The 16413-nt window shown below is 44.4% G+C and overlaps 2 protein-coding genes across 5 annotated transcripts; one reads left to right on the top strand and one right to left on the bottom strand.

Moving 5' to 3' along the window:
* Positions 1 to 1492: 1492 nt before the first annotated feature.
* On the bottom strand, positions 1493 to 5195 carry LOC121398045 (oocyte zinc finger protein XlCOF7.1-like). 4 transcript variants are annotated; one of them, XM_041576566.1, is made up of 3 exons: positions 5187 to 5195; positions 4733 to 4811; positions 1493 to 4174 (listed from the first exon to the last, which is right to left on the bottom strand). In XM_041576566.1, the coding sequence occupies exon 3, from the start codon at positions 4131 to 4133 to the stop codon at positions 2211 to 2213; it is 1923 nt and encodes a 640-aa protein (XP_041432500.1). In that variant the 5' UTR covers positions 4134 to 4174; positions 4733 to 4811; positions 5187 to 5195; the 3' UTR covers positions 1493 to 2210. The 4 variants fall into 4 exon arrangements, with proteins under 4 accessions (XP_041432500.1, XP_041432501.1, XP_041432498.1 ...); XM_041576567.1 differs by having other exon boundaries at positions 1493 to 4171; XM_041576564.1 differs by lacking the exon at positions 5187 to 5195 and adding an exon at positions 4946 to 4982.
* Positions 5196 to 12140: 6945 nt separating this feature from the next.
* On the top strand, positions 12141 to 15876 carry LOC108703764 (oocyte zinc finger protein XlCOF7.1-like). Its single transcript, XM_018240063.2, has 2 exons — positions 12141 to 12298; positions 14202 to 15876. Exon 2 carries the CDS (start codon positions 14249 to 14251, stop codon positions 15719 to 15721), a length of 1473 nt encoding a protein of 490 aa, XP_018095552.1. The 5' UTR covers positions 12141 to 12298; positions 14202 to 14248; the 3' UTR covers positions 15722 to 15876.
* Positions 15877 to 16413: the final 537 nt, after the last annotated feature.

Genomic DNA, 16413 nt, shown 5'->3' with positions numbered 1-16413 from the left:
AAAGATATATTGTACTTCCAATTCCATCAAATTCATACAGAAATAATCAGTATGCAAATTCAAGCCAATAAAATCAATTATACAGATTCATGAAGCATTAAAGAGAGTTAGAAGCTGTTAATATCCTATTGCCCCATCTTCTAATTTACAGTAAAAGGATGCATAACAAGTAATTCCCAGATGGGTATGCCTTCATTGTGGTGTCCACGGTGCAAGCATTAGGGAAAATGATTCAGTACATTATATAATTCTGCCAAAGTGATCCTGTGAGTCTTGTATCCCTTCGACCCTTATTGTTCAATAAAACCCACATTATTTGTTGGTGAGAGATATGTTCCAGTATGTGTGAACTAAGCATGGTATGAGGATTCCTCAGTTTCCAAGGTGGAGCCAGTATTGTGGGAAAAGCAGATTACATAGAGCTGCCCTATTTTTGGGCCACAAAGTTGCCTTTCTACTCTTTAACTTTTGAAATACACATTAAAAGGGGAAATATAGGCTAAGTGAAACCCCCTAATAATGTAGACAATAATGGATAATATATGGGGCTGGTTTTACTTTGGGCTAAATAGCAATATTATTTTTAAAAATGGCCCCTTTATCAGGGTACCCTATAGACCTGCTACAGTCACTGTCGAGTTCAGTGAGGGGTGGGCGTGTCCTAACAGTCCCTACCAAAAGCACAGTAAGAGGGTTCAGCCAATAACAGCCTTGCAGTCACGCTTCAGTCCCCTATCAGATAATCCTAGCTGCTAATTGGTTTCTATCCTACAGTGCAGTGTGCTGCCTGCTCCCCTGCCTGGGAAAGGAGGCAGCTGGAAGTGGAACAGATGGGCAGGGCTAGTAGGAGTTCTGCAGAAATATTCAGTAGATCTACCTGAAAAAGTTTTTTAAGCACTTTTTTTATTTAATCTAGTATAATGCACTGGTACATTCTTGTTTTTCACACAATATGTATCTTTTAAGTTATTAATGATCTATTATGTGCCTGATACCCCACTTATAAAACATTTTCCACATACAAAACAAGAAGATATTTTTTAGGGATGCACCGAATCCAGGATTCGGTTCGGGATTCGGCCTTTTTCAGCAGGATTCGGATTCGGCCGAATCCTTCTGCCCAGCCGAACCAAATCCGAATCCTAATTTGCATATGCAAATTAGGGGTAGGGAGGTAAATCACGTGACTTTTTGTCACAAAACAAGGAAGAAAGATGTTTTTCCCCTTCCCACCCCTAATTTGCATATGCAAATTAGGGTTCGGTTCGGTATTCGGCCGAATCTTTCACATCAGATTCGGGGTTCGACCGAATCCAAAATAGTGGATTCGGTGCATCCCTAATATTTTTAAACATATTTTTCCCACATGTGGGTTCTTTATTGATGGATAATAAAATCTGATGAAATGGCAAAATATTTTAAAACAAACAAGATATAATCTATGTGAAAGTAAAGTTTCCAAATCATTTCATGTGCTGAGAACAAGCTTATGGATTTCCACCAGTGAATTGATTGAGGTTATGTTAAAAAATTAAAAAAAAAAAAAAAGCAGGAAAAGGTTTTCTTCCCATATGGGTTTAGTGTTGATGGACAGTAAGTTCTGTTTTAGTAAAACACTTCCCACATTCAGAACAAGAAAAAGGTTTCACCCCTTTTTGGATTCATTTGATGAATAGTAAGTACTGATGAGCTGGTAAAAGATTTCCTACATTCAGAACAGAAAAAAAAGGTTTCTCCTGAGTTCTCCATTGGCCAGTTACAGTTAAAATAGTCAAACTTTTTGCACATTCATAACAATAAAAGGGTTTCTACTCTATACGAGTTTGTCGTTGATGGACACTAAATTCTGATGCGCTGGCAAAATATTTCCCACATTCAGAATAGGAAAATGGTTTCTCTCCTGTGTGAGTTCTCTGATGAACAGTAAGGCGTGATGAAGAGGCAAAACATTTTCCACACTCAAAACAAGAAAATAGTTTCTCTCTTGTGTGGGTTCTTTCATGTACCATAAGGCTTGATTGATGTCTAAAACATTTGTCACATTCAGAACAAGAGAATGGTTTCTCTCCTGTGTGGGTTTGTTGATGGACAATGAAGTATGCAGTAGTGGCAAAGCATTTCCCACACTCAGAGCAAGAGAATGGTTTCTCTCCTGTGTGGTTTCTGTGATGTAATCAAGACTACGTCGGTCTGAAAACAATTTCCCACATTCAGAACAGGGAAAACTTTTTCACTCTTGTGTGAGTTCTCAAATGGACAGTAAGTTCTGATGAGCTAGTAAAACATTTCCCACATTCAGAACAGGAAAATGGTTTCTCCTTTGTGTGGGATCGTCTGCGATGGACAGTAAGGTCTGATGATCTGGCAAAACATTTCCCACACTCTGAACAAGAGAATGGTTTCTCCCCTGTGTGGGTTCTGTAATGACGGACAAGTGACCACGGATTTAAAAAACGTTTCTCGCATTCTGAGCAGGAAAAAGGTTTCTCTCCTGTGTGGGTTCTCCGATGGACACGAAGGTCTGATGAAGCAGCAAAACGTTTCCCACACTCAGAACAAAAGAATGGTTTCTCCCCTGTGTGAGTTCTGTGATGTCGGACAAGTGACCCTCGATTTAAAAAACATTTCCCACATTCTGAGCAGGAAAAAGGTTTCTCTCCTGTGTGGATTTTCTGATGGACACGAAGGTGTGACAAAGAGGCAAAACATTTCCCACATTCAGAGCAAGAATATGTTTTTTCTCCTATGTGAGTCATTTGATGGACAGTAAGTTCTGATGATTTAATAAAGCATTTCCCACATTCAGAACAAGAAATTGATTTCTCCCCTGTGTGAATTCTCAGATGGATAGGAAGATCTGATGATTGAGAAAAACATTTCCCACATTCAGAACAGGAAAACTTTTTCACTCCTGTGTGAGTTCTCAAATGGACAGTAAGTTCTGATGAGCTAGTAAAACATTTCCCACATTCAGAACAGGAAAATGGTTTCTCCTTTGTGTGGGATCGTCTGCGATGGACAGTAAGGTCTGATGATCTGGCAAAACATTTCCCACACTCTGAACAAGAGAATGGTTTCTCCCCTGTGTGGGTTCTGTAATGACGGACAAGTGACCTCGGATTTAAAAAACGTTTCTCACATTCTGAACAGGAAAAAGGTTTCTCTCCTGTGTGGGTTCTCTGATGGACACGAAGGTCTGATGAAGCAGCAAAACATTTCCCACACTCAGAACAAAAGAATGGTTTCTCCCCTGTGTGAGTTCTGTGATGTCGGACAAGTGTCGCTCGATTTAAAAAACATTTCCCACATTCTGAGCAGGAAAAGGGTTTCTCTCCAGTGTGGATTTTCTGATGGACACGAAGGTGTGATGAAGAGACAAAACATTTCCCACATTCAGAGCAACAATATGTTTTTTCTCCTATGTGAGTCCTCTGTTGGACAGTAAGTTCTGATAATTTAATAAAGCATTTTTCCCATTCAGAACAAGAAAATGGTTTCTCCCCTGTGTGAGTTCTATTATGCCTAGTAAGTTTCGATGACGTGGCAAAACATTTCCCACATTCAGAACAGGAAAATGGTTTATCTCCTGTGTGGGTTATTTGAGATTTATGTGGGAATGTATCCACATTTTCATATGTATTACATGGGATGCTAATCAGGCTGCATCCCATAACAGGAGTAGGTGTATCTGTTCCCTGTATCTGTTCTTCAAGTGGATTAATGCTGCAATCTGATTGGTTTCCTCCTTCACATGAAGCCACTTCCTCTTTAATATCAACTGATATACAATTAGCCAATGTGTTTTTACTTTGCTTGCATCCCATAACTGCAAATAACTCTGTTTCCTCTCTAAATTCTGTCCTTTCTTCACATGAGTCTGGTTCCTCTTTCATTCCATTTAATACATAATTATCTGATAAACTGTTATTCAGGCTGCATCCCATGATAGGAGTAGGTGCATTTGTTCCCTGTATCTGTTCTGTAAGTGGATTAATGCTGCAATCTGATTGGTCTCCATCATCACATGAAGTAGCCTCCTCTTTAACACCATTGGCTGGTAGGGGCAGTTCCACTGGAGAAATTTCAGGGTTTGTTAGATTTCCATAATTATTACAGCATACTTTTCCTTCCATATGTGCTGTACCATTGATCTCATCTTTATATTCACAGGCTGCTGAGGAGAAAAATAGAGACTAATATTTATGGTTGATTATATATATATATATATATATATATATATATCTGTTCTCGGAGTGACTTTACAAGAAGGATTCACTAGCACTCAAAGGTTGGTGCAATGCTTGACAAAGGGGTACTACCCCGAAACGTTGCATTTTTCTGCAAATAAACACTCAAGGGTTTATCCCTGCTTGCAACAGCCTTTGAGAGCCAGTGAATCCTTCTTTTACTGTTCGATTTGGAGGGTGGCGACCCCTTCATCACTGTGCACTAGGAACAGAACAGATGTGCGGGACTAGTAGTATTTTTGCAGAAATATTCAATAAATCACCCTGAAACTCTACATTTGTCAGCTCATTTTTTCTATATGTACAATATTATGATGTATTGTTGGATAATATGTCTTCCTTAATATAGCATTTATTTAAAGAAAAAAATCTGTATGATAGCTTGGTACCTGCTGCCCAAGTTTATATTTTTCAGGTATCTCTAAATAGAGAAATCATCCATCATAGCCATACACTACATATGATAGAAAGCAACAGTTACTTACCCACTGGGTGGAGCTGCCTGGGCTCCTCCTTTATCGCTTCCCTGTAAAGGTCCTTGTTTCCTTTTATATAGTCCCACTCCTCCAAGAAAAAATAGATGGAAACATGATGAGTCCTTATGGCAACCTGTCACACACAATGTTCCAGTCATCCCCCAGCCAGAGAAAGGGATTATCATCCACTGTTACTAAACAATAAGGGGCCGCTGTACCCACCTCTCCAGTCAGCAGCTGGATGATGTTGGACATGAGTTCCAGGATCTTCTTGTCATTCTTGTTATTTTCCTTCTGTATGACGGAGCCAGGGGCATGCAGGGCCCCCCCATCATCTGACTTCTTCCTAGGGATGTAGTGCTAAATATTGAAAGGAAGAGAGAATGGTGTTTGAGCTGCAGAGAGACCCCCTTTGTACAGACAGACAGTCTCTTGTCAGTGTGCCAGTCACAGTGCCCCTCACCTCTCCAGTCAGCAGATAGATCATCTCCAGTGTGAGAGTCACAATTCTCTCCTTCTTCCCCCGCTCCTCCTCATTTTTATCCTTCTTCTTCCCCTTCATCCCTGTGTCACTCGTTTCCTCCGACATTCCCATTGGCTCCTTGTGGGATTGACTGACCTGGAAGTGACCCTGGAATTAAGCACTTACACATTTCTATAGAGGATTATTCTCAGCAATATCCCCCAAAAGATTTATAGGGAGCCAAATCCATAGAATCCCATTAAATCTTCCTATGGTCTGTGTCTCTGCCGGGATGGGGGATCTTTCCAATTTTCATGCAGAAGTGAGCGTAGTTGAGGTTTATAAAAATATATTGAATATGAGTCGGTGCCCAACTAGAGAGTTGCAGGATCTATATTTATGCCCCTGAGGGTCCCTGTGATGGCAAGGAAAGAGGTTTGTGCTAGACATCTGGTTCCTGACAAACAGAGGTAGTTGAGATAGGAGACCACATGGTGCTGGGGGGGGGGGAGTCATCAATGAAAAACAACCGATTTTTCTACACTAGGCTAGTATACTGTAAGTAAGTGCAGGTGTGTAGTTAATCCATTTATTGGGAAGCCCATAGGGGGAAATTTACTAAAGGGCGAAGTGATTAACGCTGGCAAAAATTCGCCAGCGTGACATCATTTTGGAACTTTGCTGATTTACTAACGGGAGCTGGCGTAACTTCACTAGCGAAGGAGATAGACTCTAGCGGTACTTCACACCCTAACGCCAGACCAAGTTGCGAACAATGAACAAACTAAAGTATGCTAATTCACTAAGATTGACTGAACGTTACCTCTTGTGCCAGACTTGCCTTTGCCAGCTCAGACCAGGCGAAGTGCAATAAAGTAGATAGGACTTGGTCAAAAAATAGTTGACAAGTCCCAAAAAACGCTGGCTGCTTTTACTTTTTACAGGGGGATAGGCTGCAAAAGATCGTATTTTTTTTGTTGGTAACCGGCTTCCCCCCTACATTTCGTAACATATGGCACATAAACTATACACTGGGCAATATAACAACTCTAGTTTATTTTATTAAGGTTCCCTGGACTTGTGTAATGTAATGTATTTGCTGCAACATATACGTCCATTCAACTTTAACTTCCCGCCATATGTAAATTAGGCAACGCTAGTGCAACTTCGCTTTGCTTGCCGCAGTAACGGTAGCGCAACTTTGCAAAGCGTTCGGGGCCCTGGATGCAACTTAGTTTTTTTGCGAATTAGCGTTGTCCTGGCGAAAGTGTTGCGATGTCAGCAAAGCCGTCGCTGGCGCAATTTTGGAGGTAAGTAAATTTGCCCCATAAAGTCGCTCACAACTTCCATAGGACCATGTTCAGTTTGAGGGAAAAGCTTCTCTCTGAAATCTGCTCCAGATTTTTCCCATAGAGCCATATGCAATTCAAAGAAAATAACTCCCTGTTTACCACACAAAAAAACTACATTAAAATCAGTCACTAAATATTTCCAAAGAAGAAATATGTCACAAATAAATGTGCAAGGCAACTGTGATGATTGTGTTTTGTTTATAGCTCACAGCTTCCCTCCTGCTACTAATACACTCAGTGCAACAGTTCCTCAGTAAAGGTTACCTCAGTGAGTACTCAAGGTACTGAGGGAAAAGCTAGAATCCACATGGAAAAGGCTCGGCTCCTAACTTACACATACCTGACCAGCCATCACAGACCTCGTCCTCGTGTCTCAGTCACACAGTCACGGATTTGATTTGCTGGGAATTGTCATGTGATATTTTCCTCCCTTAGTGGTGCATTGTGGGAAATGTAGTTTTTATCACCACTCCACTTTACATAGCTAGACAATATGTTCACACACAGCAATCCTCAGCGTGCTGGTAATATTGTGGGGACATCACATTTCATTTACATGTTCTAAAAAGTGTCGGAATTTTCCTTCTGTTCCGCACCGTTATGTTATTGTCCTCCCACTCATCTAACCTCTAAGACAATCTCATTACTCATTTAATTGAGCATTTCCTAGGAAACTATAGTCCCGCCCCCAGAATCCAACCAATCATATGAAGATCTGCTGCTCTGCCCTTGGCATCAGCGCCCCTCAGCCAATCGATGTGTCTTCCTGTTCCTCTCCCTGTCTCTTGCACCCGGCCTACTCTACTGACTCATTGGTTGTTCTCCTGAATACAGACCGAGCTGCCGGAAGGTAAGGTTAGACATACAGCCTTCTTGGTCATTCTCACACAGAAGGTGAATATATTGTATTCTGACAGACTCTCTGGTAACTAGCATGGAGGCTACCTATATATACTGTGCGTGGGACTGGGGTACAGTGGTGCTGTGGGACTGGGGCTACAGTGATGATGTGGGACTGGGGGTAGAGGGTACAGCGGTGCTGTTGGACTGGGGGTACAGTGGGACTGGGGGTACAGTGGGACTGGGGGTACAGTGGTGCTGTGGGACTGGGGGTAGAGGGTACAGCGGTGCTGTTGGACTGGGGGTACAGTGGTGCTGTGGGACTGGGGGTAGAGGGTACAGCGGTGCTGTTGGACTGGGGGTACAGTGATGATGTGGGACTGGGGGTAGAGGGTACAGTGGTGCTGTTGGACTGGGGGTACAGTGGTGCTGTGGGACTGGGGGTAGAGGGTACAGCGGTGCTGTTGGACTGGGGGTACAGTGGTGCAGTGGGACTGGGGGTACAGTGGGACTGGGGGTACAGTGGTTCTGTGGGACTGGGGGTACAGTGGGACTGGGGCTACAGTGATGATGTGGGACTGGGGGTAGAGGGTACAGCGGTGCTGTTGGACTGGGGGTACAGTGGGACTGGGGGTACAGTGGTGCAGTGGGACTGGGGGTACAGTGGTTCTGTGGGACTGGGGGTACAGTGGTGCTGTGGGACTGGGGGTACAGTGGGAATGGGGGTACAGTGGTGCTGTGGGACTGGGGGTACAGTGGGAATGGGGGTACAGTGGTGCTGTGGGACTGGGGGTAGAGGGTACAGCGGTGCTGTTGGACTGGGGGTACAGTGGTGCTGTGGGACTGGGGGTAGAGGGTACAGCGGTGCTGTTGGACTGGGGGTACAGTGGGACTGGGGGTACAGTGGTGCAGTGGGACTGGGGGTACAGTGGGACTGGGGGTACAGTGGTTCTGTGGGACTGGGGGTACAGTGGGACTGGGGCTACAGTGATGATGTGGGACTGGGGGTAGAGGGTACAGCGGTGCTGTTGGACTGGGGGTACAGTGGGACTGGGGGTACAGTGGTGCAGTGGGACTGGGGGTACAGTGGTTCTGTGGGACTGGGGGTACAGTGGTGCTGTGGGACTGGGGGTACAGTGGGAATGGGGGTACAGTGGTGCTGTGGGACTGGGGGTACAGTGGGAATGGGGGTACAGTGGTGCTGTGGGACTGGGGGTACAGTGGTGCTGTGGGACTGGGAGTTCAGTGGTGCTGTGGGACTGGGGGTACAGTGGTGCTGTGGGACTGGGGGTACAGTGGGACTGGGAGTTCAGTGGTGCTGTGGGACTGGGGGTACAGTGGTGCTGTGGGACTGGGGGTACAGTGGTGCTGTGGGACTGGGAGTTCAGTGGTGCTGTGGGACTGGGAGTTCAGTGGTGCTGTGGGACTGGGGGTACAGTGGGACTGGGAGTTCAGTGGTACAGTGGGACTGGGGGTACAGTGGTGCTGTGGGACTGGGGGTACAGTGGGACTGGGAGTTCAGTGGTGCTGTGGGACTGGGGTACAGTAGTGCTGTGGGACTGGGGGTACAGTGGTGATGTGGGACTGGGGGTAGAGGGTACAGTGGTGCTGTAGGACTGTGGGTACAGTGGTGCTGTGGGACTGGGGCTACAGTGATGATGTGGGACTGGGGGTAGAGGGTACAGTGGTGCTGTGGGACTGGGGGTACAGTGGGACTGGGTGTCCAGTGGTGCTGTGGGACTGGGGGTACAGTGGTGCTGTGGGACTGGGGGTACAGTGGGACTGGGGGTACAGTGGGACTGGGGGTACAGTGGTGATGTGGGACTGAGGGTAGAGGGTACAGTGGTGCTGTGGGACTGGGGGTACAGTGGTGCTGTGGGACTGGGGTACAAAGTGTCGGACTGGCCCACCAGGATACCTGGAAAAGTCCCGGTGGGCCCAGGTGTCAGTGGTCTCTCATGCTGCTAGACATTTGGCCTATTTCATGGTCATTCCCTATTTCTATGAGAACAAAGTGGCTAAATATATGGAATATTAGATTATAGTATGTAAAGAAAAGAGACTAGGGGAATAGAGGTTGAGTGAGAAGAGGAATAATAATAGTACAAAGAGTGGGCCCCTGGTCTAAGATTAATTAGTGGGCCCCTAGTCAAAGGTTTTGTGGTGGGCCCCTGGTGTCCCAGTCTGACACTGGGGGTACAGTGGGACTGGGGGTACAGTGGTGATGTGGGACTGAGGGTAGAGGGTGCTGTGGGACTGGGGGTACAGTGGTGCTGTGGGTCGGGGGTATAGTGGTACTGGGGGTACAGTTTGTCTGCCATTTGGGGGGGTCTCTGTACATCACATAGTTTGGTAAATATATGCATATCAGGTTCAATAGACCACTGGCGTTCATATTTAGGATGACTTTTGCTGGTCTGGTACCTTATGAAATGTGGGGTATATAATGGGGTAAAATGGAAGCTTTGTTTTCAGAAATTTTATAAAAAACATTATGTTTAGCATAGCTTTGCAGTTTGGTAGTTTGCAGTAGAAATACTTATTTACCAGTTTTACAGTAGATTCGTCAGAATGAGTACTTTTGGAAAATATATGGTTTTCTAGGGTCTCCATACTGTTAGGGGGTCTCATGGCACATAATACACATACCGGGTGCTTGTATTGTAGCAGTCAGAGTGTCATACATGAAAATTCATATACACTATTTGGATTTGGGGGTCTCTGTATGCCACGTGGTTTGTTAAATCTATGCATATTGTGCATCAAACTGTTCAGTAGACCCCTGGTGTTCATATTTAGGATGCTTTATGCTGGTATGTTACAAAATGTGGGCTGTATAATGTTGTAAAATGCAAGCTTTGTGACGATTTTCAGAAATTACATTAAAACAGAAAGGGTAGTGTTTTGCTGCTTGGTGATTTGCCATACAAATAAACATTTACCCATTTTAGATTCGGTAGAATGTGTATTTCCCAAAAATATATGGTTTGGGGGGGTAAACATATTTATCTGTGTTTCTACCCCACAATAAATGCAGTTGATGTGTTGATTTTTCATTAGCTGACGTTACCCACAGGAATATTTGTGTGCACTAACTTCATTTTGGGGCCTCTAAATGCCAGATACTTTGGTAAACCTATGCACAATGGGCACCAAACTGTTTGGAGGACCCCTGGCAATCATATTTAGGGTGTTTTTTCTTGGCACGTAATGATACATTAGCGATACAATGCTGGAAAGTTGAAGCTTTGAGGTAATTTTTCAGGTATTTTGCCAAAACCTCCAATTTTGGGAAAGCCTTGCAACTCCGTCATTTGGAGCAGAAAGGCATGGGTATTCATTTTAGATTTGGCAGAATGTTTACTTATTCTTTTCTCCTACTCTTTTTTCCTTCTTGTGCTTCTTCTCCTTTTCTTTGCTATTACCCTTTATTCTTCGGATCCCTCTGTTATTTTGCATTTGACCTTCAAACCTTCCCTCTCTTCTTGGCTGACCGAGATCAGAAGCAGCAGCTCAGGTAATGATGATTACTGGATAGAGGGGCTGTGGATAAACACGATGAGATTAGCAGGGTTGTGCCATGTCTTTTGGCTGTAGAAATTCAGATTGGGTGCTTCTGAATCTGAGTGATGTTGTGCTGTCGTGCCTGCTAAGCCTGTCAGTAATAGAAAACTTTGACTGCAGCTAATATCACAAGTCTTTTCATACAGACGAAAGTCTTGTGCGATCAGTTTGCAGCAGATTTCAATTTCTGGCAGGCCTAACAGGCAATACAGTGTAAGTAATGCCTCCCAGTTATGCCCAACTCATTCTGCTCTCCCCACTCCCACTTAGTATATTCTGATTTATTTCAACGTTTCGGCTCCTTCACATGGGCGGTCTTCAGGATGACGGCCCATTTGAGGTAGCTGAAACGTTGAAATAAATCAGAGCTTAGTTTTTTTCACATATACAAGTCATCGGAGTGCGCTTTTTTGTATATTGTATGAATCATGAATTTGACCAGCACCCAGGCAGTTGCTGTTTAGGGGTTATGAGTGCACCATACTTGACTGAATTTATATATATATAGGTTAATTTGTGCCTGGTAAAATTGACCAATATGAATGTTTTTGTGATAATGACTGGGGCAGGGGCTGCTGTAAATGATATATACTTTTTGTACAGCACTGCATGAATGTACTGGCAACAGATTATACATTATAAAGGTCTTGGCTCCTGAAATGTTTTGGAGGGATTTTGCTGGGAATAATCCACTATAGAAATGTGTAAGTGCTTAATTCCAGCGTCACTTCCAGGTCAGTCCCTCCCACAAGGAGCCAATGGGAATGTGGGAGGAAGCGAGTGACACAGGGATGAAGGGGAAGAAGAAGGATAAAAATGAGGAGGAGGAGGAGCGGGGGAAGAAGGAGAGAATGGTGAATCTGACACTGGAGATGATCTATCTGCTGACTGGAGAGGTGAGGGGCACTGTGACTGGCACACTGACAAGAGACTGTCTGTCTGTACAAAGGGGGTCTCTCTGCAGCTCAAACACCATTCTCTCTTCCTTTCAATATTTAGCACTACATCCCTAGGAAGAAGTCAGATGATGGGGGGGCCCTGCATGCCCCTGGCTCCGTCATACAGAAGGAAAATAACAAGAATGACAAGAAGATCCTGGAACTCATGTCCAACATCATCCAGCTGCTGACTGGAGAGGTGGGTACAGCGGCCCCTTATTGTTTAGTAACAGTGGATGATAATCCCTTTCTCTGGCTGGGGGATGACTGGAACATTGTGTGTGACAGGTTGCCATAAGGAATGATCATGTTTCCATCTATTTTTCCTTGGATGAGTGGGACTATATAAAAGGAAACAAGGACCTTTATGAGGAAGGGATAGGAGGGAAGGAGGAGCCCCAGCAGCCCTGCCCACTGGGTGAGTAATGTTAATAAATGAATAAAATATCAGGACTTTATACAGGGCCGCCATTAGAAATAACGTGGCCCTGTACAACAACATTTTCCCCAACCCCCAAGCTGCACCCCAGGTCTCTGCCCACACCACATTTAAAATACCACACAGACATAAGTGCTAAAAACGGTAACACCCCCCCAAAGTTATAAAAAGCCACTGATGATGAGGGCCCCCTTATAAGTTAAAAAAAAAAACATTGGTGGCAGGGGCCTATAGCATATTAAAATAATACATTGGTGGCCAGGGGTTTAATCAAATGAAAAAAACACATTGGTGTTCAGTAGAACTGAACTGGTGGCTTCAAGTTCGGCTCATTTCGCGGCTTTAAGAACTAAAGTGAACTCAGCGAAAAAAGTGTCCCTGTCATTTACCTTGGCTTAATTATGCAGAGTAGCGCAGCGGAGCTCTTCGGCGCCATCTTCTGTATCCGTTGTGCTACTCTGCATAATTATGCCAAGGTAAATGACAGGGACACTTAGAGTTACTAAAGAGGGAGAAAGCAGTGAGGGGGACCAATGGACGGAAGTAGTGATGGGCGAATTTATTCGCCAGGCGCGAATTCGCGGCGAATTTGCGCGATTCGCGCCGAGCGAATAAATTCGCGAAACGCCCGTAAAAATTCGGCGCCGAAAACGAGACGCCGGCGCCGTTTTGCGAATTTTTCGCCGTTTCGCGAATTTCGCGCGAAATTCGCGAATTTTTCGGCGAAGCGAAACGGCGCAAATTCGCCCATCACTAGACGGAAGGGGATTTTTGATTAACGGGGTTTAGTTTTCCTTTAAGGACTTCAAGTTCGGGCTCCTTTCATAGCTTCAGGTCTTTTCGCTGCTTCAAGATTTCAAGTTCGGCTCCTTTTGTGGCTTCGGGTCTTTTCGCGTCGTCGGGTCTTTTCGGGGGTTCGGGACTTCGGAGGTTTGGGATTTCAGCAGGTGCGGCACGGTTTCTGTGTTTTTAAGGGGGGCCCGGCTATTTTGAAAGTGCAGCATAGCCGGGCCCCCCTTTAGGCCCAGGCCCGGTACAGCAGTACCCCCTGTGCCCCCTGATGGTGGCTCTGACCTTATATTTAACTGAGCAGTATGGTTATGTGGAGGAGGGGGGCAGTGTCAGAGTACCAATGTTGTACTGTGCACTAATGATGGCCAATCCTAACCTCCTTCTCCCAACTTGCCTTGTTAACATGCTTTATAAGTCTGCACCTGACCCACCCATGTCTGACATCATTGAAGCAGACAGACTTGTATTATGTAAAAACAAGAATGTACCGGTGCATTAAACTCTTTTTGTTATAGAAGGAATGTACTTCAAAAAGTAGTGTTTCTGGTTATTTTATTGTAAATTTCTCCGAAATCCCCACTAGTCCCGTCCATTTGTTTCACTTCCTGCTGCCTCCTTTTCCAGGCTGTCCAGATGATCTCTTGTCCCTGTCTGTGTTTCAAATGAGGGGTGGGTGTGTCCTAACGGTCCCTGCCAGAAGCACAGTAGGAGGGGGACAGCCAATCACAGCCCTGCAGTCACACAAGCACAGACAGGCTTCAGTTCCCTATCAGGTCCTGCTAGCTGCTGATTGGTGAGTTGAGTGCACAGCCTGGGAATTCAGGGAGCAGGAAGTGGATTATTTGGGTTTTTGCAGAAATATTCAATAAATCATCCTGAAACACTACTTTTTAAAGCACAATTCTTCTATATCTAAATGAGTATAACAGACTGGTATGTTATTATTTTTTACACAAAATGTCTTCTATAAGTCTACTTATCAGCTCATAGACATTAATAGCTTGACTATTTTATATTTTCTTACGTCATTAGCTTAGTACTACAAAATATGTATGTGTGATGCATTGCTTTCCTGTTTTTTCATTGGCAGATTGTGAATTTGAAGAAAAGAGTCAGACAAAATCTACTCCAGAAGCAATGTTGTATTGTAATAAATCCCCAAGCAAGTCTGAAGGAGCAGTTTTATGCTCTGATAGAAACCTCACGAACGCTGAAACTGACCAGCCTGCACCAGCAGATGGCACTAAGGAAGAGACTGCTTCATGGGAAGAGAGAAACCAATCAGATTGCAGCATTAATCCACTTACAGAACAGATACAGGGAACAGATACACACACTCCAATCATGGGATGCAGCCTGAATAACAGCCAGTCAGAAATAAATTGTGTGACAGATAATTATATATCAAATGCCATAAAGGAGGAACCAGCTTCATTTAATGCAGAAAGCCATTCAGATTACAATATTATTACACTGGTCGATCAAATTGAGGAAACAGATCAAACTCCTCCTGTCCTAAGATGTAGGCATGCGTCTGAGATACAGTCAGGTTTGTGTGAAGGAGCAAACGCTTTAAACTGCGGCATTAATAAACTTGTTGACCTGACAGAGAGAAAAATTCTCCCTGCTCCTATCATGGGATGCGGCAGTATTTCCGATAACTATGTATCAGAGGCCATGAAAGAGGAGCCAATATCATGGGTAGGTGGAACCCATTTGGACTTCAACATGAATCCGCTTGTAGAACAGATACAGTTGGAACATTCCCGTACATGTTTGGTGGGATATAGTGAACTGAAGGCCAGTGATTATGGTAACATTATGAATAATAAATGTACAGATTCTTTGCAGGAGTGCAGGAGCCACTTTAGTAACCAGAGTAGCCTTCTTATGCATCAGACAATATCTTGTGGAGGAGAAGAATCTGTTTCTTGTTCTGATAGTGGGAAAGGGTATGAACAAGATTCCGATCTAAATGAACACCTCGGGATTCATCCAGACAAACCATTTTGTTGCCTTGAATGCGGTAAAAGGTTTAAATTATGCACGCGACTTTTTACACACCAGAGAACTCACTTGGAAAAGAAACAGTTCACCTGCTCTGAATGCGGGGACTGTTTCTCCCAGTCCACAGACCTCACCAAACATCGTAGGACTCACGGAGGAAACAAATCCTTTTCTTGTTCCGAATGTGGCAAACGCTTTAGTTATCTGTCAGCCCTCAACCGACATTACAGGAGTCACACAGGGGAGAAACCGTTTACTTGCTCCGAGTGCGGGAAATGTTTTACTCACCGTTCAGACCTTAATAGACATCACAGGATTCACACGGGAGACAAACCATTCACGTGCTCTGAGTGTGGGAAATGCTTTATACAAAGCTCAGACCTTAAGGTACATCAACGAATTCACACAGGAGACAAGCCATTCACCTGCTATAAGTGTGGGAAGTATTTTGTACAGCGCTCCGACCTTCATGTACATCTCAAAACTCACAGAGGAGAGAAATCATTTCCTTGTTATGAATGTGGCAAATGTTTCTCTTACCGCGCAGACCTTAAAGTTCATCTCCATAACCACAATGGAAAGAAGCCACTCTCTGCTACATAAAGGGAATTTTAGACCATTTACTGGACCATGCAATGGTCAGCTGGGAGGGAAAAATCCTATTAAAGGAGACATATCGGATAAATGAAAAAACCCTAATTTTGTAGGCAATTAAGAGTAATATATGGTGTTGCTTTTACATGGTGCTAAACATTAATATTATCTTTAAAAATAGCCCCTTTATTGGAGCTCCCTATAGATGTTCTCTGGTCCCTGTCTGTGTTTCACATGAGGGGTGGGCGTGTCCTAACGGTCCCTGCCAGAAGCACAGTAGGAGGGGGACAGCCAATCACAGCCCTGCAGTCACACAAGCACAGACAGTGGTTATAATTGTTGATACCCCAGGCCGATGCTCCTGTTAGCAGGTAATTCCTTGGTGTGTGGTATTTCTGTAGAAGCTAATGCGCTTCTTCGTCTTCTGTTTTCTTTTCTATGGCCCCAGGCAGGCACATGCGCATGTATCCAAGTTCTATGGGCAGATGCCAGTGCATTCCACTTAATAAAGTTGTGATTTGTACTGATTTTTTTAAAATGTACCCCAACCCTCTGCTTGTCCTGTCCATCTGTTCTACTTCCTGATGCCTCGTTCCCACGCTGTGCGGGTGGAGGCCGGTGGCATTCAGCACTTGGACTGTAGGACAGGAACCAATCCGCAGCTGGGCTGACCTGATAGGGAACTGTAGCCTATATTTGCT

This window comes from Xenopus laevis, chromosome 9_10L (assembly GCF_017654675.1).
Source record: "Xenopus laevis strain J_2021 chromosome 9_10L, Xenopus_laevis_v10.1, whole genome shotgun sequence".
Classification (NCBI taxonomy): domain Eukaryota; kingdom Metazoa; phylum Chordata; class Amphibia; order Anura; family Pipidae; genus Xenopus; species Xenopus laevis.
The sequence above is the reverse complement of the archived record's forward strand: the minus strand, read 5'-3'. Positions and strand labels throughout refer to the sequence as shown.